The 26,982-nt window shown below is 42.1% G+C and overlaps 1 protein-coding gene across 2 annotated transcripts in view; it reads right to left on the bottom strand.

The window, feature by feature from the left end:
* AZIN1 (antizyme inhibitor 1) overlaps window positions 1–25,172 on the bottom strand; it is a 34,483-nt gene extending 9,311 nt beyond the window's left edge. For both annotated transcript variants that reach the window (XM_075549418.1, XM_075549419.1), the window contains exons 1-5: window positions 24,829–25,172; window positions 20,419–20,556; window positions 4,703–4,900; window positions 3,285–3,458; window positions 2,205–2,377 (exon numbers count right to left, since the gene is read on the bottom strand). In XM_075549418.1, the coding sequence (XP_075405533.1) occupies window positions 2,205–2,377; window positions 3,285–3,458; window positions 4,703–4,804 (449 nt within the window). In that variant the 5' untranslated portion in view covers window positions 4,805–4,900; window positions 20,419–20,556; window positions 24,829–25,172. The remainder of the gene's footprint in view (window positions 1–2,204; window positions 2,378–3,284; window positions 3,459–4,702; window positions 4,901–20,418; window positions 20,557–24,828) is intronic.
* Between the last annotated feature and the right edge of the window lie 1,810 nt (window positions 25,173–26,982).

Below are 26,982 nucleotides of genomic sequence, written 5' to 3'. Positions count from 1 at the left end.
ACTGAGCTGAATAGCAATGCCATCAGTCTTTCAATAAAAGTATCAGGGCTTTAAATGTCCCAAATATTTCTAGCTAGCGCTCCAATTTCCACTGAATCTCTTACATCCAGCAGATTTCTAACAAGAAAGGACACAGAACAGGGAAGATTTATTAGAAGAGCCTAACTAGCAGCTGACGAGAGATTCTAATCTATGTGCTACCTCCTTCAAAAAGATGAGAACCAAGACTAAATGGAAGGAGTCCTATATTCAAAACCCACCGAAAGCTACAAATATACAAATGCTGCCTGTCTTTGAAAGATACCAAGTCTACCTAAAAGTAGACCTGGTCTACAAAGACCACATCATTCTGTTTACAAACTAACTCATTGTTACCAGCTACCTTTGCATTAGCTTTTGACTCCGGACAACCCCACGTATCTCACAGGAAATTCCCCCAGAGGGTGGCTCTAGATGAGATTTCTATGAGAGCCTATGACCTAGCCTTTCTCCTGTTTAGCCACTGTGAGGGTATAAACAACCAGCCTCCTAATTAGCAGCTGACAGACCTAACTAACCATTGCCTAAACTTTCATAGGGAATAGTTCAGGAAGATTTTCCTGAAACAAATGTGGTTCCCTACGAGCAAAAGCCATTATCCAAGGAAAATTTGTCCCAGACAATCACACTTATCAGGATAGGTTCCTAAAAATCTATTAGCAAAGTCAGTAATGAAATTATAGTCATACCAGGGTAATACAGTAATGGTATGCATCTTCAGTAAGAAATAATAAAACTATATTGAACCGATAAAATTTAATATACTTTCTGCATATTAAAAGTCCTCTTAACATGGGTCCATGATTCTACCTCAGTGTTTTGGAGGGTGGATAAGAAGGGGCCCATAAAAGAAACCTTAAAAATCATTAACATAAACATACAAGGGTATTTTGGGAGGTGTGCAGGTACAAGTCAAAATATCTTTCTTCATTTTCACCTGAGTGAAAAAAAGCTTCACTCACTTGCCCTATTCAAAGAGAAATGTATAGAACTGAAATTAAAAAATCCTTCATCTTACTAACTAGATCTAAAATATTGCCACCAAGTATCAGGTGAGAAATAAAGCCAAGGATGAATGAAATCCTCCAGCTGGCCACAAACAGCTGACCCGTTTCTAATATGCCAAAGAGCTTGAGAACTAACTTACTCATAAAATTATGGTTGTGGCCCTCATTTGGTATCACAAGAACCAAATTTCTTCCTTTAAAGTATAGATTACATTTCATCTAAAACTATGTTTTATCCAAAGTTGAAGACCAACAAAATGCTATAGGAAAATGTATTTTCCATATAGGCATTTATTTAAGTTAACTATATGAGATAGTTAAGGTTTATTGTACCAACCTGGCTGATAAAACACATGTGGGATTAACTGAAAGGTGGAGAGATAAATGGCTCAGTGAGCCTCACCTTTCTAGTTTTCGGGTCTCTTGCTCTCTGACAGTCGGACCAGGGTGCAGCGGCCTTAGTCAGTTCCCGGCTTATGCTGGCAAGGCTTACTTCCTGTGAGATATCCCTAAGGAGAAGCCACATTGGCCTACCTTGATGTAGCCCTGGCAGTGCTGAGATGCTTACACACTCACTGATTCGGCTTTCCTCCTGCAGTCGGCGTCATAGTGTTTTGTGAGATGGAGGATGACTTTGTAGATTAGTGTCAGACATATGGGCTAATGTTGGACTAATGGGCTTGGACAGCACTGGGTTGGGATGCTTCCTTAATGTACACTTACCCTTTATATAAAACTCTCTCTTATACATATGCGTTTCTAATGGATTTGTTTCCCTAGTTCACCCAGACGAACACACTATCTAAATACCAAAACCTGGTCGATGCCGATGCACAGCAACCCGATAGGGCAGAACTTTCTGTGTGTTTCTGAGACTGCAACTCTTTATGGGAGCAGAGAGTCACACCTCTCTCCCTGGGAGCGGCTGTTGGTTTCAAATTGCTGACCTTGTGGTTTGCAGCCCAACATGTAACCACTACACGTCACCAGGGCTCCTTGGCACTAACCTAGGTGGCATGTAATTAGGAAAAGGAAGCTATGCTTAAATCATGAGCACAATATGCACCACTGCCCTACCTTCTGTGACCTTTTTCCCGGGTAAAGAGAACCCCACCCCCTAAGCAGTAAGAGAATATACTCTTGGGAACTTGTACTTACTTGGCATTTGGATGACTACGTGCAATTTTCTTCAATTCAACATCGTTGTCACATGTCATGATATTCACGCCCACTTTTGCTGCATACTTTATCTGAGACACTTGCTTGCAGGGACTTATATAAATAATGTTTTCTGGAGATACACCCAATTCTTGCACTAAAACAATTTCATTCTGTGAAAATAAGATTTGTAAAAGTATAAGGGAAATTTCCATTAATTATTCATAAATTGTGGTATTTTATTTTTCTTGAATTATTATTAGTTAATTTCACAGTTCACATTCCTATAGTCTTAATACTCTACAATAAAAACCTTATGAAACATTTTGAAAGACAAACAGCAACAGAGAAATTCTCTGCACTTAGAATATTAACTACAACAAAAGAATGTGCTTTAGAGTTAGCCCTAATAAGAATGAGAACTAAAGATTTCCAAAGCTCCACCTAACTGGAATTAAGTGTATAAGGTTTATAAATGCCCCAGATCAGATTACAGATCTAAAAGTTAACATGTTCACACTCATTTCCCTGCTTCTGTGAAGGGAAGCACTTTAGTGCAGCAGTCCTCGCTCAACCTGTGGGTCCAACGACCCGACCCTTTCACAGGGTCGCCTAAGACCACAGGAAAACACATGTTTCTAATGGTCACAGGGACCGAGACAGAGCTCCTTATCCGTCTCCAGGCAGGTCTGCCCACATGCAGATATGCTGATCTGCTAAGAAAGAAGGCGGCTTTTTACGCACACTGTTGCAAAACGTAACAAGTTAGCTTACTGTGTTATATTAAGACTGTTACCCATGCTATACCATGGTTCAAGACAAAATTTCATTTATTCGGAATTAGAAGTAAATATTTCACATTATATAATTATACAATGCTTTTGTGATTAATCACTAACAATGAAAATACATCCTGCATGTTTACGTTATGATTCGTAACAGTTGCACAATTACAGTTAGGAAGTAGCAATGAAAAGTTTATGGTTGGGGGTCAGCACAACATGAGGAACTGTATTAAAGGGTCGCAGGATTAGGAAGGCTGAGACCACTGGGTTAATGTCAATAAAAAAAGACACTCACTTTACTGGAGCAAGCAAACCCAGTCCCCAGGGCTGCCAGAATCTCCAGCACGGCTGGCGTGGAGTTGCACTTGACCGTGTAGAACGGCTTTATCTGAGCCACTGCAGTCTGCCACTGACTGTGCTTCTTCACAATCTTTCCAAGGTCTCCCACAAAGAATGCATTTTTCCCTGTCTATATGGTCACACAGAGAAACAGGATCAAAGAACCATTGAAAACAAGATTAGCCCACAACGCGCCCTCCACAAATGAGCCACATGAACATATAGACACGCAACTGGACTGGAGTTTGCTGGAAGAACTAAGCTAGATCTGAACACTATTCAGGAATCCCACGCACGCCTGTCCTTCCTTTTTATATTTCACTTTTTCTGACTCTTAAATACTTTCTCCTTTAAAAAAAAATCAATTACTAAGACTTTTTGAATTGTGGTGCTGGAGAAGAATATTGAAAGTACCATCAGATACTAAAAGGACAACCCTTCTTCCAAGTAACACCAGAGTGCTCCTTAGAGGCAAGGATGGCAGTCCATTTTACATACTTTGGATGTGCTATCGCGAGAGAGCAGTCCCTGGAGAAGGACAACATGCATGGTAAAGTGGAGGGACAGCAAAAGAGGCAAGGCCTTCAACGAGATGGATTGACACAGTGGCTGCATCAATGGGTTCTGGCCAATTGTGAAGATAGTGCAGGGCCATGCAATGTTTCATTCTGTTATACACAGGGTCTCTGTGAGTCAGTCAATTCAATGATAATAACACGACTTATTTCAGGATCAATTCCATCAACTTTACTTTTTTGGTAATAGGGAGAAGAATGTCTGTTTCCTTCTATCCTCCTCTTTGCCATTCTTTAAAATATATACCTATTTTGGTGATTCAGGACAAGACCTCAGAAATACAATGATGCACATTAAACAAATCAAGCTAGAGCTCTCCATTACACATTGCAACAAACAATGAGATGAGAAGTAACTTCACTAGGAATTCAAGTGTAAGGAGACAAAGTCAGTGATCTGTGTGTAGGCATGGCAGAATAAAATAGATGAAATACGATGTGAACCGTGTGTTAAGATCCATGTGAATAAGAACAGAGATGTTCACTCAAAGGAAAAGAAATGGATTTGAAATAAAGCTTTAGAGAGGTGTGGGATGATTTTTAATTTGTGGTTTTTTTAGGATCAGAAAGAGAACTTTGTCAGCCAGGGAATTAATACTCCATTTTAGATGGCACAGCATAATCTTATTCAGCAAGTAGGACACACTCAGATATTCTCTGAAAAGCAACAGAGATGCTATGAAAATGCAGTGGAGGAGAGACAGGACTGGAAAGTAGGAGTCCCCTTAGAAGATAACAAAGCACTCAAGATTCAGCAAGGATAAAGGCAGCATATGTCAGATATAAGGTAGCAACTTACCAGGGTATGTTCATTAACATAGTTATCAATAACATCTCCAAGGTTTGTTCCTTCATCCAACAGGCCAACGGAGTAGTTTGCATCGTCGATAAATCCTTTCATCTCAGCCGTATTCCACAAAGCCGAAAGTCATAAACCAAGAAAAACAAGAGATGGGCCACCAAGCCTTATGTCTGGGTCCTTAGAATATGCAACAAACTGTCAAAAGAGAAGTTTCAGCAAAATATGTATTATTTCAATAGTTACCCTTAACCAATGAGTAGGCCATGAAAGTGTCCTGGGTGCCTAACAGACATCTGTGCAGGCTTTAATGGTGGTAAGTATTCTTTAATGCCCACTTAAAAGTGACTAAAAATGCATGTTTGATACATTTAAAATACTATGTTGTTGTTTTTGAGAATGCAATCACATGGTTTATAGGTGCAGATGGCCTGAATTAGTCACATTTTGTTTTGTGCTTATTTCCTAATAGTGTCAAGAAAGTTAGTGAAATTATCTGTTGGCAAGAAACAAAAATATTGGTCTGAACTTCAATATACCAGTCCCACCACATACTGCAAGAAATAGCAGAAAACTATCTCAAAAATAAAATGATTTTATTTCCAATGAAAAGTAAAAACTCTAGTGAATGAAGGGGGAAGTGCAGAGTGGAGACCCAAGGCCCATTTGTCTGCTACTGGAGATCCCCTTAAAGAGGGGTCTAGGGGAGGAGATGAGTCAGTCAGGGTGCGATGTAGCACCAATGAAGAATACAGCTTTCCTCTAGTTTCTAAATGCTTCTCCCCGCTCCCACCCCCCTGCCCCCCACCAACTATCATGATCTGAATTCTGCCTTGCAAGTCTGGATAGAGCAGAGGATGTACACTGGTGCAGATAGGAGCTGGAGGTATAGGGAATCCAGGGTGGATGATACCTTCAGGACCAGGGGCGTGAAGGGTGATACTGGGAGGGTAGAGGGAGAGTGGGTTGGAAAGAGGGAACCAATTACAAGGATCTACATATGACTTCCTCCCTGGGGAACGGACAACAGAAAAGGGGGTGAAAGGAGACGTTGGATAGGGCAAGATATGACAAAATAATAATTTATAAATTATCAAGGTCTCATGGGGGAGTGGAGAGCAGGGAGGGGGGGGGAAGAGGACCTGATGCAAAGGGCTTAAGTGAGAGCAAATGCTTTGAAAATGATGAGGGCAAAGAATGTACAGATGTGCTTTGCACAACTGATGTATGTATGGATTATGATAAGAGTTGTATGAGTCCCTAATAAAATGTTTAAAAAAAAGAAAAGTAAAAATTCACCGAGTAATATAAAAGATGGTTTAACGGTATGTGGGTGGGTGGCAGCTCTGAACAAGACTATACAGGTCTACACAAAGGGGTACTAGCTGCCTGGAGTTGGTAGTACAGGTTCTCTTAGGAAGTGACTGGGTCTGGCGAACCAGACCTGGTTCTGGGTATGCCATATCATGCCTGCATATTCAAAGGCCATTTCCCTAAGCTTCACTTTCCTCAAGACTGTATTTGGTTATGATCCCCTTTCAGAAAAAAATACTCCCAAACCCCTGGCAATTAAAAACTTCTGTCCTGTAGTCAGTGCAGGCACCTGCTTTTGCAGCCCCTTTCAGGTGCATAACAAAAACCTATGTACATGTATAGCACACATAAGTAACACAGCCAGCACATATATTATCAGCTAGCTCAGAACAGTTCAAATTCAATTGTCAATTGCTAGAAACATAAAAAATATAATTATAATTGAAACTAGATATAAATTAGGTTCCTGTATGTATTTACATTGAATCTATTACTAAGAAGTAATTTTTTTAAAAGGCATCAGGTTAGTTCCAATCCATCATCTCAAGAGAGAAGCCTCCCCCTCAAGATCATGCATTCTCAACTTCAGATCATAATGACACAGAGACAAAGAAGTTGGTTCAATTTTGGTTACTTTAGACAATGATTTTTAAAAACCATCTAAATTATCTTCCTCAACCTTATCTTCCCCACAGATTATCAGTCACTACTATCGGGCACTAATCTCAAAGTGTCAACTTTGAAAGCACTTCCCTGAGAAGCCAGCTATGTTCAACTCAGTTTATTTTTCATGTCCTGGTAGAAAATGGAGAGTTAGTTTAGCTGTGTCCATAAACAAGACCTATAACTTTATGCAGGAAAGTCCACAGTCCCTACAGGTTGTTATACTTGGACCAATAGAATGATGTGCTCAGAAGCCAACTTAAGAGTGCAGGTTGATTTCAACAATGTAACTATAGTTAAAATATCAATTTTAGGCAACAGTCACCTGAGCATTAGGAGCAGTAGGAAAGATCAAGAGACTCATCCAAAAGCAAATGCAAAAGGCATACATGAACACATTTCTGTTAAATTCAATAACATAACAGCCTTCATTTATTCTATTAACAAGATGTTTAAATATCTACGCAAGATCTTTAACCTAGCATCATTTTACTTCAGGCATCTCCTAAGCAGACGCTAGTACCCATATACTGATTACTGTGAATCAGAACATGGGCCACCACTGACAAAAGTGCTGCCACAGCAGAAAATGTCTTCCCCATCAAAAAATCAGTAGGAAATAAATCTCAATTTCTTATCACTAATTAAAAGGCAGTTTTCGAACATTTAGGATTTTCAGTACTTAAAAAATCATCAAGTCTATTTTATCAAGCCTTACCTGCAGAATTTCCACATTTCTCAAGAATTTTCCCTACAGTACTATACTCATAAGCAAAGAGATTTCCCAGTTATTTAAAAAATATATTATCTCGTAGGTCTAACTTCCATTACCTGTTAAACTAGCTCTAATCTAATAGTCAACAATTTCCTAATCTTGGGTGTCAGACATGGTTCTTACTAACTGTACAGTAAGTATTCTCTTAAAACCACAACCCTTTTACAACATGTGAAAAGAAAGCATTGTACAGCGTGCTCACATAGCAAGTTATGACCTGAACGTAAAGTAGGTCTATTGCTAGAGATGCTGGGCCAAGTGTTTACTGAAAGCAAAATGCTAAGTCTGATCCCCCAGTAACCTTGGCCTAAAAAACCTAGGTTTGGGTTTGTTTGAATTTTTTTAAGAGAAATAAGCACAAGTTCCCCAATCTCTGTAACAAACCTTTATCACATCCTCTTAATTAAGAAATCACCTCTAAGATACAAAAATTCCCATAGATGCTGGTAAACTCTCCTGGGTTTATTCATCTGTGGTCTCTGGAAAGACTTATTCATAAGTCTCTCTACCTTTCTTTCCAGGACTCTTAACTTCACCCTTCTATACTTAACCTTCTTTGCTACTCCCTTTTTCGATATAGCCAAATTCTGATACATAAAAGTCAAATTGGAAGTTTTATTTTTACGTTAACTTAATGGAAAGGTTACATGCAATAAATATGAAGCATGAAAGCACACAGCACACACCAGAGGATCTACCACAGTCCCAGCTGCTGCCCAGTCCACTGTGACTCCTGCCCTGCATGGGTCAAGAGTGAAAGCACGCTCTACGAGGTTTCTAATCTTGATCTGTCTGAGCTAGATCAGCCAGCCCATTCTTCTAGGCTCCCTGGGGCAGATTTAAACCCTCAATCTTTTAGTTCACAGCCAAGTGTATTTACTATTTGTACCACTCAGGGAATTTCACTAAGACCACAAAAACAAACAAACAAAACCAAAACTCACCAAGGGCATAGGTCAAGAACAAATATTTTGAGAATGATGAGGGCAACATATGTACAAATGTGCTTGACACAATTGATGAATGTATGGATTGTGTTTGAGTTCTACGAGCCTCCAATAAATTAAAAAAAACCAAACAAACCCTCACTGTCGGAGTCAATTCAGACTCACAGCAACCCTCCAGGAGGGGGCAGACCGTGCTTTTTGGAGACTGTTGACTACCAATGGGAGGAGGGCGCATTTTGTTATCAGCCAGCACCTTGTGGTTAGGGGCTCAATATGGTGGGGCTCCTAGTGCCACAAGGTATTGAAGAAGAAAAAAAAAAAATCCTCCAAGTTCCCCATGTCCCTCTTTTTCAATAAATCTCCAGACAGCCAGTGACATCCTTTTCAGCTCTACAGATTAGGCTTTTTCAGCCATCAGTGAAAGACCACCAAACTAAAACAGCCGACAAAAGATTAATTAAAACACAGCCCGCACTAAAGGGAGAATACACTGCCTTTGCAGAGGCTACTTTTCTTTAAAAACCGAACTCTTCACTTCCTTTGACAGTACTCGACACAAAAAGGCTTCGACACACCTGAAACTCTAAATGGGTGGCATGCATGCATGTACTATTTAATGACAAGGAGCACAGCAGTTTATTAAAACCAACACTAGGGTGGGAGGGTGGGGAAGAGGAGAAGCTGACACCAAAGGCTCAAGTAGAAAGAAAATGTTTTGGAAATGTTGATGGCAACATATGTAAAATGTGCTTAATACAACTGAATGAATGATGGATTGTTATAAGATTTATAAGAGCCCCCCCAAAAATGATTAATTTTGAAAAGAGAGAGAGAGAGATAGGGTCTAAGTACCTTAAACAAAAACAGGAATCTTTGCTGGGAATCTAAACAAAAATACAATCATTTGATTGTATCTTGAGACCAGCTCGTGAGGACAGGAATTTAGTAAGCAATGCTTGTTTTAAAGTAATTGTTTCTAATAAAGCTGTCTCCAATTTAAAAAAACACAACTAATAAAGTCTATGTATATAAAAGGTACTGTTAAGATAACTTTACTAATCCTTCAAATAATTTAAAATATATTCTTGGAGAGTGAGCTTCAGAAAAATCTTTTCAGAAACTTCCTAAAGGGCTGGATAGTGTCATTAACTCCTAGCGAGCCCATAGTAGGGCTCCTACGCTGACATAAACCCGCACATCCTTAAAGCAGAGTACTCTTAATTTTGGGTGTGGTGGTGAGCAAGGAACTCTGACCATACTTGAAAATGAAGGTCCATTCCAAATGGAACCCCATAACCCTGAAAGACAAGTGGCTCCCATGCAAATACAAGTGTTCCAACTATCCGTTACTGTTAAAAGCAAACGCCATTCCCAGAAACACTGTAAACCCTAAGAAGAAACTGCAAAACTCACAGCCCTCTAGGAGACAGGCTTTTGGATCCATGTTGAAACCAAGAAATCCTTGAAATATCACTTGGAAGCCCTGTTTCCAGCAAGTAAAATGGTGAATGGAAGAAAGCTGCTGAGTCTTTCCTCCTTCCAGTACTGTACCCCAATCTCACCGAAGGAGCCCTAAAAAGCAGTTTAAAATGTCGTCTCAAGGAGTCTTCCATTTTAAAAGATCTGCTGTACTTAAACCCTAAACTACTTACTAATTAACAAAGAAATCAGGCGCTTGGGTAGCAGAGTGAATTACATGTTTTGCTGCGAACCCCAAAGCCAGCAGTTTGAATCCACTAACCCTACCCTTGGAGAAAGTGGCAGCTTTCTGCTCCTGTTAAAATGTACTGCCTTGGAAACCCACGGGGGCAGTTCTACCCTGCCCTGTAGGGTTGCTGAGAGTCAGAATAGCCTCATTTAAAGGGAGTTATTGGGTGGCCTCAGAAATGCTTTGTGAAAATGTTTTTAAGAGGCATTAAAGTTACAGAGTGATGTTAAACCAAAGGTCAAAGCCCCATAGCCCATTCTAGGCAGACAGATGAAGTACAGGTGTGTGTGTGTGGGTGGGGGGGGTATTGTGTACAGAGTGGGCTATTTGTGTGTTACACTACACGCCACACAGAGCACATGCACCCTTAAACCCACCTCCATTTTAAACACCATGGGTAATCTTTTCAGAACCTCTCCTGGGTAGCAATAAATACAGCTCCAACACATGTGTTACACTTTATAATCAGAAATGGGCCTAATTTTTACTGGTTCCAATACATATGGCCAACCATACTGTGCTGCTGTATGTTGGATTGTTTATATTATTAGCTTAAAACGTGCTGTTGTCATTAGTTAGGGAGGGCTTCACACTGATCCAGTCACGGCAGGTATAATGAGTGAAACCAAAATGAGCCCAAATTTTCTACTTATGAACAAACTATATACTGTATACATTATACCATCCCCCAAGCAACCAAATGGTAAAAATCCCAGTTTGTTTCAGTTTCACTTTATTGGCCATGCTGCACCAAGAGCTGATCATTCTGAACCTGTGCGGGCAGAGTACAGTTGCACTCCTCCCCCTTCCTGGTTTCTAAGGCTGGAATCTTTGGGCAAGTGGATCATCAGGTCTTAACTGCTGCGGACCTCTGTGGGTGGGTTGAACTACTAAGTAAGCCCAAATTTAACCATTTGTATCACCTTCTGTAAAATTTTGATTCTTTTCATCAAAATGCTTTAGAATCAAATCTAAGTGAAAAACTATTTTTTAAATCAATACACACTTCAAAATTATCTACTCCTGTCTTTTTGCTATTTTCCTATCAAACAATACATGGTTAAGAAGGAAAGCTCAGCAGACTTCACAACACAAACAAATGTTGTAGTAACAATCATTTCATAGGTTCCTCTTGGATGTGCAGCTAGGTAAAAAGAAAAGGATAAGCACCCCTTTTTGCAGCACCTTCACACTGGTGTTTTTTCATAAAATATTTCTCAGGAGGAGCTGACAAACGACTCCAAAGAAGTGAGCCCCGCTCCCTGGCATTCTCCCAGGGCTGAGGAGCCCTCATGCAGGGAGGGGCCACTCCCAGAATCGTGGCTGCAGCAGCTGAGAACTTGCCTTGTTACACACCTGCTGCAGGGGCTTCTACAGTTGATTGTACTTCAGAAGAAACTGATACATCTTTCAAATAATCACAAGATAATTATGGCAGCAACAGCCCACTTGAGACACCACGCTGGATGAATGTGGGCCTTGGATTTCTGAAGTGCAGACCTCCCTGGAAGTAGAACAGGGAGAGCTGAAAGGTTGAGAGTACTGTTTCAGAAACACCTAAGCAGGAAACCCAACCGTAACACATTAAACCGCTTTCTAAAAGGACTCTTATTCATCAGAAATGAGCTTAAGGGAAACTGCTTTAAACACTATTAGTTACTCTAACGATCTCAGGTCACACCGGTACCTTGACCACGGAGTTAGTTTTATTTTCACATAGGCATTTCATGACTTAGCAAAGAGCTCACAACTTTTAAAACTATACCCAATGCCGGGCAAGTCCTACTTCCAATCAAAAAAAAAAAAAAAAAAGGTTACTTACCACATAAAGCCAGAAGAACCCTAGGAAAAGGCTTCCTTTAGCTGGATAGTTTGCACTGAGACCAGGCACAGGCTACACCACTAAAAAAGTATAAAGTACTTCCAAGAAGCTACCTACACAGCAGAACTGGAGGCTTGACAATACCACTCAATAAGCCCTACCAGACAGACCCTCAACTAATTAAAGAACAGCAGTCTGAAAGTAAGAGGACAGTAACAGCCGTAACCCTGTATTTCTCAGGGGATGAGGTTAAACAAACCCTAAGTAACTACTCGAGTTGAAAGTCTTAGAGAAAGAACATGGCAGATGAGTGCTGAAGAATCATTTCAAAGGAACAGGAAATTTAAGTTGGAAAAAAATGGTAAATCAATCATGGAAAAAAAGGCTGACAACTAATGCCTCACTGTAAAACGAAATGAAAAGTAGACACATACAACAAAATGCTTTTCATGTGGAAATGAACAATTAGGCTCCGTTATAAAAAATGCTTTGACTATTAGGTCTGAAGATTGTATTAGCCAACTTTCCTGGTTTCAACATAGCAAAGGTAACGTTACCCTTAAAACCATTGGTTCTCAACCTTCCTAATGCCGCAACCCTTTAAAACAGTTCCTCATGTTATTTTCATTGCTACGGCATGGGGCTGTAATTTTGTTACTGTTATGAATCGGGCGAGCCCTGTGAAAAGAGTTGTAACCCACGGGTTGAGAATCGCTGCTTTAAACAAATGCATCTAATTACTATTTTGTTTGGATTCTTCCCTTCTCCTTTAGGTTGTTGCTAGGTGCTGTTGACTTGGTTCCAAGTAGAAATCTATAGGTACAGTCCCTTACAAGCTCTGAACATTGCTCCCAGGTGCTGGTGGATGTGTGCATTACAAAGATGCTTCAGGAGGGAGGGGGTAAAAAAGAGGACCTGATGCAAAGGGCTTAAGTGGAGAGCAAATGCTTTGAAAATGATTAGGGCAAAGAATGTATGGATGTGCGTTATACAATTGATGTATGTATATGTATGGATTGTGATGAGTTGTATAAGCCCCTAATAAAATGTAAATAAAAAAAGATGTTTCATTTTTTAAAATCATCATTCTTCTATTACCTAGTAATTTTATTATGTGCCCATCATAACATGGCTTACTTTTACCAATTTTTAACTAGACATGGAATTATATATATATGTGTGTGACTTACTTCTTTTGCTCAACATTACAGTTTCAGTTCATCCATGCACACAGATGTAGCAGGAGTCTACTATTACATATTTTTTTCCTCCTTAGATTATCCTAATAAAAGGCTATGCCTTATTGTCAGGACTTGGGATAATTAGTTGAATTCTTTAGCTCAGCATACATCTTTTTACTATTCATGTGCTCATCCATACTGAAATACTAGCTTTTTGAGTATGTGATTAAAAAACCATGGTCCATCCTTCTAGCTCAGTGGTTCTCAACCTTCCCAATGCTGCAACCCTTGGTGTGGTGACCCCGTATGTGGGTGTATCTGCATGTGGGCAGACCCTCCTGGAGACAGAGAGGAGTGGTGTCTGACCATGAGTTGTTCAACCCCCAAAGGGGTTGCAACCCAGAGGTTGAGAACCGCTGCTCTAGATTATTAACTGATTTTCTTGCTCTTGAAGGATCTTCTGTGGTACCCAGATTACAAAGAGCTCTAAATAAGTAGTACAGTATCAACTTATCATTTAGGTTCACAGTGATCATCAGCCTGTTGGGTCTGGCTCTAAGTCATTACCAAAAATAAGATTGAGTGTCCTAGCATGTTCCACACAGACAGCACAACAACATGGATTCCAGATAAAGATTCCTTACAATGAGTCTGTGCTATCCAAATCCTGCAGATCAACAAGGCAAAATAAAAAATTTTTTAAAAATTAAGAAAAATGAGCAAACTGCTTGAAAAACCTTTGACATCAATGGCCACTCCTACTCCAAGATTTGTGCTCTAGACGCAAGCACTACACACAGCGGGACTCACTCCTCAAGCTGCCACTCAGCAAGAACTGCCAGGAGGTGGGCCAGCACACCGCTTAATGGTGACACCTCACAAGACCTGCTCCTGAGAGATGTCAGCTGGTCTAACCCCTGATGCTGCCACACAAGCTTCTTACCTTGAGGACCAGCCAGTCAGAAGTCCTCTGAGTAGCACTGCCCTTGAGTACATAAAAATAGTACAGAATTGCACCATGAATAATGTTTATGAATGCAAAAACAGAAATTTCCCATAGCATTACAGTAGAATGGGACACAATAATGGGAATTACCATATATACTCACGTATAAGCCAAGTTTTTCAACACATTTTTAATGCAGTTTTTGTGGTAAAATAAGGTGCCTTGGCTGGGATATTTGGGTCAGCTAATACTCAAGTACATACAGTAACCGAATGACATCGAGTTCAAACCCGCCCAAGGTTCTGTAGGTAAAAGGTCTATCTCCTGTAAAGATTACTACCTAGGAAATCCTACAGTGCGCTGCTTTGTCCTACAGGTTTACTATGAGTGGGAGTTGACTCACTAGCACATAACAATGGACCCTTAGCGGCATGTGAGAACTTGATATCACATTGCGGACGGATGCCGAGTTTACTTGTGTTTCGCGCACCATCTGTTACAGACGGATCCCGAGATAACTCGTGAAGCAGCATTCTGTTCATTTCAAGCAATGGAAAAAATAAATTTCCTACCAGAGCCTGTAGAGTTTGCGCTGCCCATGGGAAAAAAAAAGTGAAACCAGGTGTATTTGCAAATTTTGTAAGGTACCGCTTCACAGAGAAAAATGTTATACAAGTACCATACATTAAAAAAGTACTAGGAACCTTTGTTTATCTATAGGTCCTATGCTAACTACAACATATGAAGTAATTGTAACTGTTTTAGGATAAGGTCTCCACAACTAATCAAACCAAAGGGCTAGGAGACAATATCTGCACACTCTGTTTCTCACTGTAGTTGCATAGTACAGCTGTAGAGTACAGTGACAATAGCACACTGTATACCAAAGGAACATATCAACAATTAACACTGGGTAACCAAGAATGCATCTTTTGTTTGATATACTGTATTTATTTTTACTGTTTTTCAAAGCAATATGGATTATGCTGATTATTTTTATAAGTGTATAATTTCATGAAAATTATAGCTCATAAAAGTAACAGTGTTGCGCATACATTTTAAAATATTGTTTCATAATGTGAGACATTTTATATTCAAAAACTGAAAGTTATAAATAAATATGTTAAAAAGTTGATGAGATGTAAACCCATTTATGGTTTACTGCAAAACAAACCCTAACAGCCGAAAAAATACATGGCCACTTGGGTAAGTTAGTAAAAAAATATCTGGTCTTTAATGTGATATCAATAAACCTCCCACTCACGTAGGTTTTAGTTTAAATGTTTTTTTTCTTAGATGCCAACTGACAAATATCCAGTTACATTACAGTGCTTTTAAGGTGGAGAGAAAAAAACAGCCCTGAAACCAAGCAGCCACGGCCAACTCATAGTAACCCTCTAGGGCGGTGGCGAACTGCTCCCTTTACGTCTTCACGGAAGAATCGCAATTCAGTATGCCACCAGGGGTCCTGGGTCCTAGCGGGCATGATTAAGAATACACAGCAGATACAGTATTTAAAATACTGACATTCTTATGAAGTTAAATGAAAAATATTCATAACTCTACAAATGATAACCACATTGAAATTCTTTTTCAATGGCTCAATTAAATGAATCTTTTCCATACCACCTATGATGCAACATTAAAAAGTATATGATAAATTAATATGACTTTTCCAGAACATCTACTAATGGAAGTAATGGTTAGAAGAGAATTGTTTCCTGGGCTGATGTTTTAGAGAACGAACAGTGTGTGTTGGAGGCAGACAGCTTCGAAATGAGGACGGTGATACACACTTCCATCACATGCACTTGGAACGTGCTATCAGGAAATGTCTCTGGAAAAGGACATCACGTTTTGCAAAGTCAATGCAAAAGAGGCTATGAACTGAGAGTGAATGCAACAATAGATAGCACCAAACTGGGCATGTTTCCTTCTGTTGTATGAGCAGATGGCCGCTAACAACATCCATATGGTTACTGTGTTTAAACAGCCAAATCACCTGTACAGAGACTATGGGCCGGGGAGGACAGAATAAAATTGCACCATAGGGTTTCCAAGGCTGTAGATCTTTTAAGGAGATGGCCACATCTTTCAACCACAGACCTCTCAGTTTGTAGCCAAACACATACAAACCACTGTGCCAATAGGCATAATTCTAACAGTATTATAATAGATTCAGCTTGTTGTGCGCCATTAAGTCAATTTTAACTCACAGGAACCCTATATGACAAGAGGAGAGCTGACCTATAGGGTTCTCTCTCTAGTTTATAGTCTTCATAGAAGATTGCCAGATATTTTTTTTTGTAAAACCACTGGTGTCTACCTTTAGTCACCAAACACTTGTAACTATGGCACCACAATTCAGAGTTCCCATAGTTACATGCTCATTACATGATGTTCTGTCCCAAGTCATTTTCATTGAGTCCAACGTTTAATCCTTAAAAAACAAAAACAGCAAGCTCACTGCCATCCCTTTACCAAAAAAGCCAAAAAACAAACCAACTTTCACTGCCATCAAGTCGATTCTGACTCATAGCAACCCTAAAAGACCAGGTAGAACAGCTTTAGTGGGGTTTCCTAGACTGCAACTCTTTATGGGAGAAGAAAGCCTGGTCTTTCTCCTGCAGAGCAGGCTGGTTGATTTAAGCTGCTGACCTTGTGGCTAGCCACCCAACACATAACCACCAAGCTACCAGGGCTACTTTAGTGGCTTACAGTTAAACAAGTGATCCTGCTCCATAGAATATTAATCTCAGTATTTGGATGTTCAGTAGAGCACACTGGTTTGATATCTTCTGGGATTTGAAATTCCCATACCACTTTTTACTAATTTTTGAGACCAGGTAGTCTGAAATCAGAATTTCTTGGGTATTAGAATGGTAACAGAAAAAATATAACACTCTCCAAGAGTAAATGAGCCAGCAATTTGTAATCAAAGTAATCCAGCAAAATTTAAGAATATTGTCACTAAACAGGATAAATAAAGTACAGAGTTTTAAATCAACCTAGATTAAAATCATGTTTTTGTTCCCAAATGAGTTTGAGTCACATCAGTTATTGTAACCAAGGAAGCTATGAAAACATTTTTTCACAAGCATTGTTTATTTGGGGTTATATGGATAAAGAATAGTGGACCTATGTTGTTTGCCATCAAGTCCATTCCAACCCACAGTAAGCCTCTAGGACAGGACTGTCTCATAGTTAGTGGCTGGTTTGAACCACCAATCTTCAGGTCAGCACTTAACCACTGCACCCAGTGTTTGAGGCTTCATAAAAGCTAAGGTATATCAAGTACCACTTTCATTTAACATAATATACATCAGGCATAATAAAAATTCACTCTGGGTGCCAGAGTCTAAAAATAATCATTATCCTGAAGTGGATGTTATGGGCTCCCACCCCCACCTCCTCCTAGAGAAAGGGCTAAGCTTTCTGAGTTCCAAAACATTACTGCTATTTAAAAGTAAATAGTGTTAAAATGGTAAAAATTATTTTTCATACTCCTTGATTTGGCAGAGTATTATGTCCACTTATTATCAATTTCTCAAATCTCCTAGAGAAAGCACTATTAGAAATATCACTTTTATACAACACAAAGTTAAAATGCTACTTGAAGCAGTAAGTTAGAAAAGAACATTTATCTTTTAATCCAATTTTAAAAATACGAAACACGTTCTGAAATGTCCATCTTAGAATCTACTCCTGACCACAATGATAGCAACAAGTGCTTCAGTCCCCAACGTCTCCATCTCTAAGCTGACTTGCCTACAAAAATTAGAGAACTGACTCGGTGGGGACCTGGTGGCACCAGTGTTGTGCTGTAATGTGCACAATCTAAGCACCTGAGTCACGTTTAGGTGGGCCGGATGCTCTATTTCTGTCCCACATGATGCAAATGCTGGTGATTCAAAGACCTAGCTGCATAAAATTACTATCCATTCAAAGAATCAGAGAAATCATTGTAGCAGTTTAGTGCTAAAGAAACTGTGATCACAATTCTAGATAGTAACTAGAGCTTTAAAAATTATGACAGGAGAAAGCTGGGGGCCAATGGGGAGCTAATAAGGGACACACGAATGAAAAATGAATAACAGATTGTGATGACAACTGCAACTCTTTAATGTAAAGCAATGCAACATACACGAAGTATATAAAAATGCCTGGTCTTCTCTGTCCTCTAGCTCACTTTTGAGTCAGAATCAAAAATAAATTAAGTCATCACTTAGTCATACAGATACAAAAACAACAGGGGAACCCTCCACGAGATTCTCCTCAATTCCTACAAATCCTACAAAATTCCACCATTTAATTAGGTAGAGTCAATACTTTTAAATGATAGAGCCCGATGAACAAGATTTAGACCAAAGAAACATTAGCTGGACAGTGTCTTCTTATGAAATTTCTAATGTTATTCCCTCCCAAGTCTCTGGTCAACTTAAAAGCATCTCAACTTGAACTCACCCCCCCCCCCCAAAAAAAACAATCCACCAAATTTCAGTATCAATGTCTATAAATAGTAACTCAATTTTTAAAACAAAACACAAATATAGCCACTCAAGTTCAAAGTTAATTGTGGCATTACATTTTGCACATAAGTTTATTTCTAAATTCAAATCCATGAGAGGAAAATAAAAGTATAATTCAAAACTATCCTTGAAAATCCATTAGGAAGGTAACATGTTGGGAGAGATCATCTCAGTAAATTCTCTAACAACCCACTAGTTGAAAAAGTAACCTTGTGAGAAAGAAAGTAACTATGAGAAAGAACATATACTCTAGACAAAAATGGCAAGGTGCTCATTAACTAGAAAATCAAAAACTAAGATTAACTTCTCAATACCCCATACTCATTTTGGATTTTAAGTTTACTGAGTAAAGTGAACCAGAAACTTCATTTACTCTAAGAATGTTTTTCTACTCAGCCAGTAAAGAAATGAAGTTTTAATACATGTTGCAGTGTGAAAAGAGATTAAAGGATATTATACTCAGTGAAATTAGTCAATCACCAAAGGACAAATATTGTTACCTCACTTAAAAAAATTTTTTTAAAAGACAAGAAAAGACAATGGTATGGTGACCAAAGCTTATTAAAGGTTGAGTTGCACAGCTAATTATAATTGCTATCAATAAACTGTTCACCTGTAAAAAAGCTTAGTTGGCAAAAGTTATATGAAAGGCATATTTGCAATTAATGACAATAAACAAAATGGGGAGCTATTATGGCTGCTGATGTATATAGTCAAAAGCTTCCTGAAATTTGATTCCCTGGTTTAGAGGTTTAGGGTCATGGTTTCTCACAGGACACCCCAGTTAATTGCCTTTCATGTACATGTTTTGTACGCGTACCATATTTGTAGCGTACATGTACTTCTAGTCTACTTCTGGTCTTAAGTTTACAAGTGGCCATTCAAGGCACAATTACGCTCTCGTCACTGGGGCCACAAAAGAAGAGTCGGGAATAGCAGGAAGAGAAGGAATATATTTTCCTCTGCAAACAATGCTTCCTTCTCCAAGAGACCAGAACTGTAAGGTGCCCAAGCCACCACTACTAAGCATCTTGATCAAAAGGGAAAACTTCAGGCAGAACTCTGGAAACTGTTGCCCTGAGATAACCTGTAAACCTGGAATCAAAGTATCTCCTGAAGTCATCTAAAAAGTTTAGCCTAAGTAGTGAAAAAGGTCTGGTCTTGAGCATCATGCTCTTTTAAGAACATTTATAAGGGATCAAGTGGGCAATGCCATAGGGAACATTACGTAGAGACTTTAAGGGGAATGACTCAAGGAAAGAGGATTAGAACAGCTGCACAACTCTGCTGATGTGACCCGCCATCACTAAAGGGACATGCAGAATTTGCTGAGTCGGCCCATGCTTTGCTGCACATATTCTCAACAGCAACAAAATGAATACAATTTAAGGGGGAAAATTAAATGTATATATCCCCAAATAAAATTTAAAAACATGTAACTAAGCATTTTTTCCTATTCATGCCTAAATACTTCAATAAGTTAAATGGTTGACTGTGAAAAATTATCCAGATTTTAAATTCAAAACACTACCCCTCTGACTTATAGTAAAACTTAGACTAAAAATATTTCCTAAAACTTATTTTACAATATAAATTTAATTAACAATTATCAAGTAATCAAAATAAAACGCATTTTAAGTGAACAACAAAGTACACAAATGAAGCAGTACCCATAACGGCCAAGTCTCTAAGCTATTTTAGAACTTGTTTGAGAGCCGTAACAGATACTGGGCTGTAAGGAATACGTACAACAATTTCAAGTTCTGGAAAAGACTAACTTCATTTACAATGACCGCCCCCGCCCGCTCACCCTCGCAGTGAAAATACTTACATGGACAAGTTAGGAGATGGAACCCCCCTATCATCAGCTAGGTTCCCAAGGTGGCTCAGCGTTGAAATCGAACTGCTCTCTATACAACACTTCTCCTAAGCCCTCTGGGTAGTTGTACACTTGGTCAGAAAGTTCGCCCTAAAGATGAAAATACAAGAATTAATGCCAAAAAACCTAACTGCCACCACAGTACCAAGTGCTTTTTTCACACAGTAAACATTTCCAAATGGCAATAGGACGAAATTCACAGACTGAGACATGACAGTCCCTTTGTCAAGTTGCTTTACCTAACTACTCATGAGTTTTCTGCTTTGATTTAACTATATTTTTTGTCTTTCATGGTCCCTTGGAAGCCCAATTCATAACTGGCCTAAGAAAAAAAATGCAAAATATTTGCACCAACCTTAGTGAGCAAATGACCCAACAGGGGGCACTGCACAGAACTCCACTTGTCCCTTGAATTCAACGTTCTTTGTTTAAAGAATCGACCACAGTGATACCACAAAGATGGGTAAAATTGTGTGGTTTTGCTAAAGCATTACATGTCTGAAATAACTTTAGAAAATGGAATTGATGTACTTCGGGGTTTGTAATCTAAGGATTTCCCTCGGGCCTAATCTCTTAGCCACCCCCCAAACCCTACGCCTAGCAACCCTACATAAGGCATCGTGGGGACAGAGGCCTCTTCTTTTTCCCTTGGAGCACGCGGATGGTTTGACCTGCCAGCCCAACACGTGTCCCCGAGAGCGCCATGAGCCTTTCCTCAGACATGACACCACCTACCTAGAACTCGCTGCACGACTTCTTCTTTACTACTAGGAATCCGCGAATGTAATACTGCTTGGCTCAGTACAAAATGCTAAATTGTGTTTCCAGAAATGGCTATCACCCACTGTGGACTGAATGCACCTATATTTCCTATTTTAATTCAATGGTTACTATTTTAAATGGAAAGAGGCTTCAAACAGTTTGTGGCCAGATTCCACTTGCCCTCGTGTATAACCTGACACTATTTGCTAAAAAGGGAGTTAAAAGAATGCCCCCCCCCCAAAAAATCAGAAATTACAGGGTCAAAAAAAAAAATCACAAGGTCAAGAGTCTGAAAGATTTTGGAGCACTGTAGTCAAGCGCCTGGCACAGCCCGCAGGATGAAGGGAAGTAAGCAATGACGATAATCTTACATTTGATTCTAAATATTGTATTTCCACAAAAGTTCCAGTTCTTCCCAAACTAGGATAGTTTTTTTAAATAAGTAAGTCTACTCATGCTGGAGTAGAGTCCATTCTTAGTAATCATCCCCTGATGAAACTCCCATTTAGCTGCCATATATCCAACTGGTTTGTTGCTTAATACAACCTAACAGCCGTGGTATGAAATGGGAAGGACATTAAGTTTTAAATATCTAAGAATGTCCCGGTTTGAGTGAACACTCAAAAACATTTCCTTGAAGCAGAAAGATAATAATAAAGCATGAAGTCCTCCAAATTTATAATGTACACTTAAGTAGAATAAAAGGGCAGGGGTAAAAGGTCATGTACATATAGAAGAGAGGGACTGAGTACTTGGGGTGTTCAGATAAACCTTTAGGAGATTAGGTCAAATGCAAAGTGTGGCCAATAAGGTAGAATGATCTGTGTCCATCATTCAGATTATAGATTGTTGAAGATAATACTTGCCCACGGCACAGGGCAGACTAGGCTGAGTTAGCAGCAGGGGAGACACACACACACCCTCTTTCATTTTGACAAAATGAAACACTGAGTGTCTCAAAACTGTTTCTCCTAAACTTGTTTCTCCTAAACTTGCACACATGATGTGATGAGGAAACGATCTCTGTGGCACCTGGAGAAAAATATCAAACCCAAATTGGGGGACACTCCTAGGCCAGGCATTGCTGGACTGCTACCCAAGGGAGAGTGACTCAGCTGTCTTTTGGTCTTGAAAACTCTACATAGGGTCTTTCTGAGTCAGAATTCAAGTGGTGGCAGCAGGTGATAGTGGTTCCAACAAGGTAATGATCAGTTCTTCTCAAAATTGTCAAGGACTTAAATAATACTAAAAAGACACCTGTCCTAAAGCAAAGGTGGCATGACATTTAAAGACTATGTGGTACCTGGATTGAATCCTGGCACAAAGATGCTAGATATTAATAAAAAGGTGAAATCCAAAATTGGACTAATTCACTGAAGTACTACAGTGTCTTAGTTTTGACCAATGGGTCACAGAAAAAAGTGGCCAATAGGGAATGCAGGTGAGGAGCACCTGGAACTCTGTACTGTCTGCATCTTTTCTCTACTTTCAAAATTACTCTGAAACATAACATGAACATTAAAAATACCATATATACTCGTGTATTAGCGGAGTTTTTCCAGCACCTTTTTAATGCAGTGTTTGTGGTAAAATTGGGTGCCTCAGCTGATATTCGGTCGGCTTATACTCGAGTATATACGTTATGCTAATAAAAGCCTCACACAAATGCACACTCTCCTTTATATGGAAGTTCTCTCACTAAAACTCACTACCATTGAATTGATGCTGACTCATAGTGACCCTCAAAGGGCAAGGTACAATTGTCCCCAGTGGGTTTCTGTAACTCTCCAGGGAGTAGAAAGCCCCATCTTTCTTCCTGGAAGCAGCTTGTGGTTCTGAACTGCTGACTTTGAGGTTAGCAGCCCAACACATAACTACTAGCCCATAGGAGCTGGGCAAAAGTGAACAGTATTGGTCTTTGTGGGACTGAGAGGAGAGCGCTTACTGAAGAGGGTAAGGGTTTTGGGATGGTGATAGCCTGTACCTTGAGAGATTTGGAATACACAATGATGTTGTTGCCAAAACTCACGTAATGCAATAGTTAAGATTTAGAATACTTTCTGTCGTAAGACTTTTTGCCCTAAGCTCTAATTATATGGGCAAGCTGCAGTTCGGATGTAAAATGTTCTTGTATCTACATTTTACTTGGGAATGATCTCTGAATAAGAAGGATCTCTGAACAGGTAAGCAGGATGGACACAAAAAGCAATAGAGCAGAATGCTAATTTTACAATCCAGGCAGGGGGTACAATGCTTTAAAAATAAAGGTTGGGAGAGAAAAAGGCACCAATTCCTTGACAGCTGCATTTATTATATATCCTGTGTGGTTGGTTAAGAGCCTACCTCTCCTACAAAATGTAAACCCTTCCAGGATCGGCTACATGGCCGGCCTTCGCTCTCATTTTAACCAGAATGAAACTATTAATTGGGTTTGCCAGCCATATTTCTGCCGGCCTGGTCCGCATCAACCTTTCCGGACCACACAGTAATTCTCTCTACCCGCGAAGGTCTCAGATTCCCACCCAAGCTCGGGGGCTCTGCTGGAAACACCACGGGACACAGACATCCTTAATGTATCCAAGATGCCACCACAGAACCCAATACAGCTGCCGAAATGTCACACTGCTCCACAGTGTCTCCGGGTTTCTGCATCAGCCTACACGTCCAGAACACACATTGTGTGCGGGTCGCCATCCTTTCACCATTGGCAGTCTGGCCATTTTTGATAAGCCACCCAAGCCTCCGTGCTCCCCTTTTATGCCCAGGAATTGTGGCGCGGGGGGGGGGGTACGGAGCCATGGTGACTAATCCTCCGGCTCCGGGAGGGGACTGGGGAGCGAAGGGGACTCCGCCCAATCAGAAGCGCCGCAGGGGGCGGAGCAGCAGCCCCCGGGCTCCCAGCTGGGGCCAAAGGCCCCGGCTCCCTCCCTGACACCAGGGCTTCCCCGCCGCCGGGCCCCGAGCGGCGGCCACTTGCCTCCGCCAGAGGGGGACCTCGCTTCCCGCCCCCGAGCATCTGACCTCCGCCGGCAGCTGTCACCAGAGGCCGGCCCTGGGCCCGCCCCGCTCCATTCATAACCCAAGGCCCCGGCCGCTCCAGCCCCGCCGGCCGCCCGCCCGCCAGTTGGGCTCCCGCAGGCCCCGCCGGCGGCGCCCTTCAGGGGCGAGGGCGGCGGGACCCCAGCCCCGACAGGCTGCGGGCCGGGGGCCCCCCTCCCCGGAAACAGCAATGCACCACGGGAGAGGGGTGGGGGACCACGCGCCGCCTGGAGGCGACGGCGACCCCCGGCGGCGAGACCCCCGCGCCCTCCCCGCGGCACGCACACGCCCCCTGGCCCCAACCGCGGCGGCTCGGGCTCCGCCGAGCGTCCGAGGGCCCCACGGCGCAGCCCCCCGCGACGGCTCCGCCGTGTCGCCGCCACCGCCGCCGCCACGCCGGAGGCACCGACAGCCGCCACACTCGCCGTCCGCCATGTTAGAGGCGGCCGGCCGCGGGGCGCTGCGGGGACGCCCGTCGGGCGGCGGGGCCCAACCGGAGGAGCCCGGCCGCCCCCGCGCTGCCCTGCGCCCCGGCCCCGCGCCCCTCGCGCCAGTACTCACGTGAGATAACGGCCCAAAGAGTCGGGTAAAGCGTCTTCTCTTTTTCGGCGGAATTTTTAAAGAGGGATGTGGTTACCTTGAGCAGAAATACCCAAGGCGGCCTGGGCCATAGGCTGCGGGAACGACGTGGGGGGGAAAGCGCGGCACCGACACCAGCTGGGCAGCAGTGGCGGCGGCGGCCGAGGAGAGAAATAGAAGAGCGCGAGGAAGAGAAAGGCGAGGGCTCGGTGGGGGGGGTTCGGCCTCGTCAGACCGCAGAGCAGCAGGGCGAGGAGGGACCAGCTGAGAAGGCAACGGCGCTCGGCGGGGAAGGACGGGGACGTTACAACCGAACCTAGAGCCAGCGAGTGTGGGAAGGCAGCGTTGGAGACGCCAGTATTTATAGCGAGGGGCGGGGTTACGTGACGTCACAGCCGCGCACCCGCGCGAGCGGGGCGGAGCCGGGCTGCCCGGTGGAGAAGGGAGGGGGCGGAAGAGGAAAGGGGACAGCGCGGCGGGAGCGGGGTGGGCGGGGGCGGTGTGACCCGGCCGCGTGGGTGGCGACCGTCGGGCCGCTTCCCGCCCTCCCACTCCCAACAGCTGCCCTGCTAGCGGACGGGCCGCTGCGCGGTCGTGGGCGAGCGGGGTCGCGGGGAGTTGGCTAGGCCGGAGTTCCGCGGCGGGCCCGCGCCCGCGCCCCCGATCCTGGGGCGCCTGCGCTCGGTCTGTGGCGGGCCGGGCGCATTGTGAGCTGGAGCGGGTTCCCGCTGGCTGCCATGCCCGGCCCTGGCCAGCGAGGCTTCCCCGCTGCCTGTGGGGGCATGTAGGGGAGGTCCGTAAGGCCTGGAGCTTCCCCCCGCGGGAGCAGTCTGCGTTGTGCGGACTAAATGCCACCCTGCGGGGCTGCCCCGGAGGGTGAAGCTCCTGCCCCCGCGGGGTGGGGGCACTGCATTTTAGAAGTGGAGTTAGAGACGCTCCTGGCCACGTAAGCGTGCCCCCAGTGCACGGACGTTGCAATCTGGTGCAGAAGGAATGTTTTAAATATGTGGCTTTTATGTCTTCGTTTCAAAAGGGTTGATGCAGTCGGATTCAGTCTTTAATGGAGGACCAGGGTGGGAATGTGACAAGTGCACATTACACCTTTGATTTTGCAGTCATTTTAATATTGCTACTCCCATTTTTTTGGTAACCAACAGGTCTTAGATAACTTACATAGCTTCTAATTATTTTTTTTTACAGGTATCTTGCCCCTCGTGACCAGGGACCCTGTGTCCTGTGTTAAGTGCCTGGCAACTTTACACTTACTAAGCACAAATGGAATATGTAGGGATGCCTCCCTTGTATTAAGGACTTTTTAAAAATAAGATCTTGATTTGATTTTTTTTTCTTTCCCATCTTCTCCCACCGTGTGAATAGCACAGTGGTTGATTAATAAATCATCAAGAGAAAGAGCCTCCCTGAGTGGAAAGGCAGGCTGTTTCCCGAGGGTGCTTTGTAAGAGAGAATATTCTCTCGGACAAGAGAGTAGTAGGTGGAAATCAGGAGCGGTGGGCCCTATTGATTTTGCCATCTCCATCTTTTGCTCTGCTTTGTCCTGGTTTCATCTTTCATTTCCTGAAGAATGCTGCTCAATTCAGAATACTTTTAAGCACAACACTTACTAGATCTCTAATAGAAAACCAGGGAGGCTAGGGGCAAATGGTCCTGAAATCTTACCATCTAAAAAGAGAAATAAGATAATTATGTAAAATAAGGAGTTGACAGATAAGCAAAATCCTGAGGTAGTCTTGCAGAAGGAGGAAATGATTGCAACTTACAGAAAAACCGCTGGGAGTGGGGACCTGTACACAATAGACGGAAGTGCCTGGTTTGGTTGGTTGAAGAGATCTGATCAGTTGGGGGATCTGGCCAGTTTGGGGCAGTAGATCACCAGGCCTTTCTTTCTAGTCTGTTTCCATCTGAAAGTCCTGATGAACCTGTTTGCATCATAGCAACCCACAGCAAGCCTCCACGGACAGACTTGAGGTGCATTCCTTGACTTCAAACCTGGTTGTAGCAGTTACATCATCTATCAACTTGCAAAGGGGTGGAGCCTAGCCTGTCAATCAGGTAACAACTTGATGACCTCATTTGGAGGCACAAAGGAGATAAATAAGCTCATTGCAGGCCAGACCT

This window comes from Tenrec ecaudatus, chromosome 5 (assembly GCF_050624435.1).
Source record: "Tenrec ecaudatus isolate mTenEca1 chromosome 5, mTenEca1.hap1, whole genome shotgun sequence".
NCBI lineage: Eukaryota > Metazoa > Chordata > Mammalia > Afrosoricida > Tenrecidae > Tenrec > Tenrec ecaudatus.
This window is presented reverse-complemented; position numbering and strand designations above follow the sequence as displayed.